Source organism: Corylus avellana, chromosome ca3, assembly GCF_901000735.1.
Source record: "Corylus avellana chromosome ca3, CavTom2PMs-1.0".
NCBI lineage: Eukaryota > Viridiplantae > Streptophyta > Magnoliopsida > Fagales > Betulaceae > Corylus > Corylus avellana.
This window is the reverse complement of record NC_081543.1, coordinates 1,244,097-1,248,379: the sequence shown is the minus strand read 5'-3', so window position 1 is coordinate 1,248,379 and position 4,283 is coordinate 1,244,097. Positions and strand designations below refer to the sequence as shown.

Genomic DNA, 4,283 nt, shown 5'->3' with positions numbered 1-4,283 from the left:
GGGGACGGAATTTTTTTTTTTTTTTTTTTGGGTTGGAGAAATGGACGGACTCGTATAAATACAAAAGCATATAGATACACATAATCTCTTTATATGTATGTTTGTATAAAATAAAAGTATAAAAGTGTTACATCTAATCTCATGGCATCACAAATACATAATAATATAAAAAACTAGCAAAATAGCGTAGAATAAAAAATAAATTTTTAAAAAAAAAAAAATTAGCAAAATAAATTAAACACGATTTATAGGGTCTAAGAAAAAAAGTACCTTTGAGCGTTAACTATTTTTCGTAACAATCCCCACAAGCCCCAAATAACAAGAAGAGAAATGCTAAAAGTTGAGTCAAACAATGGTGCAATCATAAATGATTAAACCATTTAATTTGTGATGTCAAAACAAATATTATAAACCTAAATGATGTCAAAATAACTATTCAAAAAACTGATTGTTGGGTTTTTTTTTTTTTTTTGATTGTTGGTTAGAAGCTACTCAAAGATCCCAAATCATTTAACTTTTTTCATTCACATATTCAATCAAAGTCCTAAATCCAATTGAGTTTTTAATTAGAAGCGAACTAGAATATAGAGGGAAACTAAATGAATTGGGTATTTTAGGTTTTTTATATTGAAGGAGGGTGCAAGGTTTTTAAAAAATAAAATAAAAATAAATAAATAAAGGGAAAACAAATATTATTTTTTTGGGGGGAGCAAAACTATAAAAAATAATTAAAATGGACACATATATTATTTTGGGGGAGCAAAAATAAGAGAAAAAATTAAAAGGAGATACAAATATTATTTTGGGGGGACAAAATATCATTTTGGAGGGACAAATTTATAAAATGGGAAGATTTTTAAGGCAATTAAGAAAATTTTGAAAGATTTTGGGGGGACATTCGTCCCCCCAACACTAGCTGTAGGTCCGCCCCTGCATACATATACTCATAAGTGCACTAAAATAATTTGGGCTGTGTTTGCCAAATGACCTGAAAAATGAAATGGATTGAAACTGTAATATATTTTGTGTGAAAAAAATTAAAATATATATATATATATATATATATATATATATATTGTAGTGCTTTTTTTATTTAAATATTAATAAAAAATAATTGATGTGATGTAAAAAATAAGAATATTATGATTGATTTTAAGAGAAATAGTAGGAACATTTTTTTGAGTCCTTTAACAAACACAGCCTTGTTGCTATGCTGGAAGTCCATCACATCTATATTATTTGAAAGTCAAAGATCATGCCAACCTGATATCTTTTGTAATTTATATTGATAATTAAAGATAATAATAATATTATTATTTCAATTTTGTGACGTTATTTAACAAGCTGACATGACTGCTTATATTATATTTTTCATATAATATAACAGTTTTACAATTGATAAATAATGAAGCGTGTGGTTAATTGGATAAAACATAACCAAGTCAAACCAAACCCTCAGGATTGGGTCCTTGTCAAATCCACTCCAAAAAGTTGAACACGCCCATTACAAGTTACACCAACCATGATGGCTTTCTCCTCCATTCCTCTTCGAGACTTGAGTTCATAGAACGTGACGGTGTCTCTTTCACTTAGCTTATTCACACGGGCAAATTGGTTCCACCCTCGGCTGAGATAATATCTGTCACCATCGCTGCGAAGACGAATTGTCCAAGGCTTCTTTTCTTTGTCATAGAAAATAAGGTCCACTTCAACGACTCTGCGCTCGTTTGAAGGACAACCAAAAGCTCCGAGGAAGGATTTGGCAGCATCCGACTTGGGTATATAGACTCTTTGACTTTCTTCGATGTCACTACGTGTCAATATCTTTTGAAACACATGTGGAGGCCTGCTATGTACACATTTTAAACGTTTTTCTCTGTCCCCATCAGAACCTCCACATACATGATCTCCTCCTCCTGCTCTTTTAGCCATTGTGGAATTCAAATTTGAGCTCAACTCCACTTCTTTCTTATGATCCTATGATCTTCAAATCAGAGGAAAAAGAATCTTACAGATAGACGGAACACAGCCTAATGTTGCGTGGTTGAATAGCAACACAAGAGATCCTATATATATATATATATATATATATATATATATATAGAGCAGTTGACTTTGTACTGTCTAATCGCCGCAATAATATAAAACTCGACAAGACTTTTCAGTAGGGTTGGTTCGAAGCATGATTTTTCAAGACAATTTTCACCATTTTGTACGTCTAAAGAAGACAAGACATGTGTGGTTGTTGTGAATATGTTTTCATTGCTTAATAATTTAAAGCGTGTACAATATAAATGGCCATTACAAAATAAAATCTATGAAATATTTAAAATAATGTTTGAAATATACATACAAATTCAAAAAATATGATCTACAACAATAATATTTAAACCAACACAAATCTTCACTATCTTTTGTTGGTTGATGATCGTGTTGGAGATGAGATGAGTGTGGAGAGTTGTGCTTCAATATTGTCCAAAACAAATGCGCATTTGAAGTCCAAACAATCAAAATTTATATTTAATTGGCACGTTGAGTTTTCTGGTGGCTTCGGACTGTGGAAGAGAAGACTATTGTTGACCTCTGCTTTACTGTGTTCATCCAAATGACTTATTAAAAAAGAAAAAGTCGGTGGATGTGACACTTGTCATTCTCCTCTTTTAAAAGACATAAGAAAGAAAAAACATAAAAGTTTTTTATGGTCAGTTTGGCTTTGGACAGTTATTGTTTAGTACTGGAGACAAACTGTAGTAACAATTGATTAATGTCATGAGAAAAAAATAAGAATATTTGGCATGAAAAAGTGAAGAAAGAAATATTTTGTAGTGATTTTTTTTTTATATGAGTAATAATAAAAAACTATTGATTTGATGTAAAAAATAAAAATGTTTGAAGTTAAATTTTTTGGACAAAGAATAAGAGGCTCTTGCCAAACGGTGTCTCTTCTCATAATATTCTTGCATGAATTAACTTTATACTTTACGTGCAAGGGTAGGGTCACGTGATCACTCTTTATAGATTTTGTGGGGTGGACATGCAATGTTCTTAATTGTAAAGCAATTAAGATCATGAAATGTCTTTACACTTTTCTCCATTTTTTCTCCAAACTACCAAATGGGTCCCCAATCAAAAGCAAGATCATGAAGTACGTAGAATCGTCAAGCTGAATGCAATAAAAATAATATATGCATAATTAGTTATATCAAAATTTTAGCTTTTACATATACAGATACAAACGTGGGATGTAATCACATCATGACTTTCACTTTCCAGATTTGATTATAGAATATTGAAAGTTCTTCTTTAATTAATTAATGTCTTGAAACAAGTAGTATTATATATGGTGGATATTAGTTCTAATATTTGTCATTTGTCACAAAACGCAAGGGACTATAAATGATGTAATCAATCAGGATGTATGAGATCATCCCGTCCACGTAATTATGATGATGATTTCATGTACGTAATCACATCCCGTTAAATATCTTAATAATTTAATTTTAATATACATATAAGAGGATGCAATATGACCAAAAAAAATAAAAAGAAATAAAAAAGATAACCAAACACAACCTGTTGTTTCACTCGACTGAACCAGTTAGAAAACTCATTGGCTCCCAAACAAAGATGCTTTTCTTCTTACGAAAGAGAAAACGAGATGAAAATTCATTAATTCTAGACGTCGGCACAGGTCATGTGAAGGTGTACTTGTCGGACCTTTCCACATTGGCGTGGCCCTGGCTAACATTGAATTCGAATGATCATATGCATACCGTTAGTGATCCCCTGGGCGAAGGCCACCTAACCCCACTATACAATCATGCCGCTTTCTTTAGGTTTCGTGGCACATGTAATTTTAAGAGAAAACTTTACTTAAGATCTATGAATTATCACTCGTTTTGAGAATATCTTCTCAAATTTAAAAAAATCTCAATTTTACCTCATTAACTTTCAATTTGATGCTATGTATTCCCTCCGTTATTTTCTGAACGTTAAAAGTTATAAAATACCATTTATACTCCTATCATTTTTATAAAATTCTAAACTTATACTTAATTTCAAATTTGTTAAAAAAAAATTGAAGGGTAATTTGAATTTTTTAGTTGTTTACGTTAGGGTTTAATGGAAAAAATTTACGGAAGGGAATCAATTGGATCAAATTGAAAGTTTAGAAAGTGAAATTGAGAGTTTTTAAAATTTATAAAGTCTTGTCAAAATGCGTGGTAGTTCAAGAGATACGTTTACTTCTTTAAGATCTTACTTACTATGGTTGGTGAAAAGGA

General features: G+C 30.8%; 1 protein-coding gene across 1 annotated transcript; it reads right to left on the bottom strand.

The window, feature by feature from the left end:
- Positions 1-1,455: 1,455 nt before the first annotated feature.
- Positions 1,456-1,932, bottom strand: LOC132173469 (AP2/ERF and B3 domain-containing transcription factor At1g50680-like). The gene has a single exon (XM_059584973.1). The coding sequence runs from the start codon at positions 1,930-1,932 to the stop codon at positions 1,456-1,458; it is 477 nt and encodes a 158-aa protein (XP_059440956.1).
- Between the last annotated feature and the right edge of the window lie 2,351 nt (positions 1,933-4,283).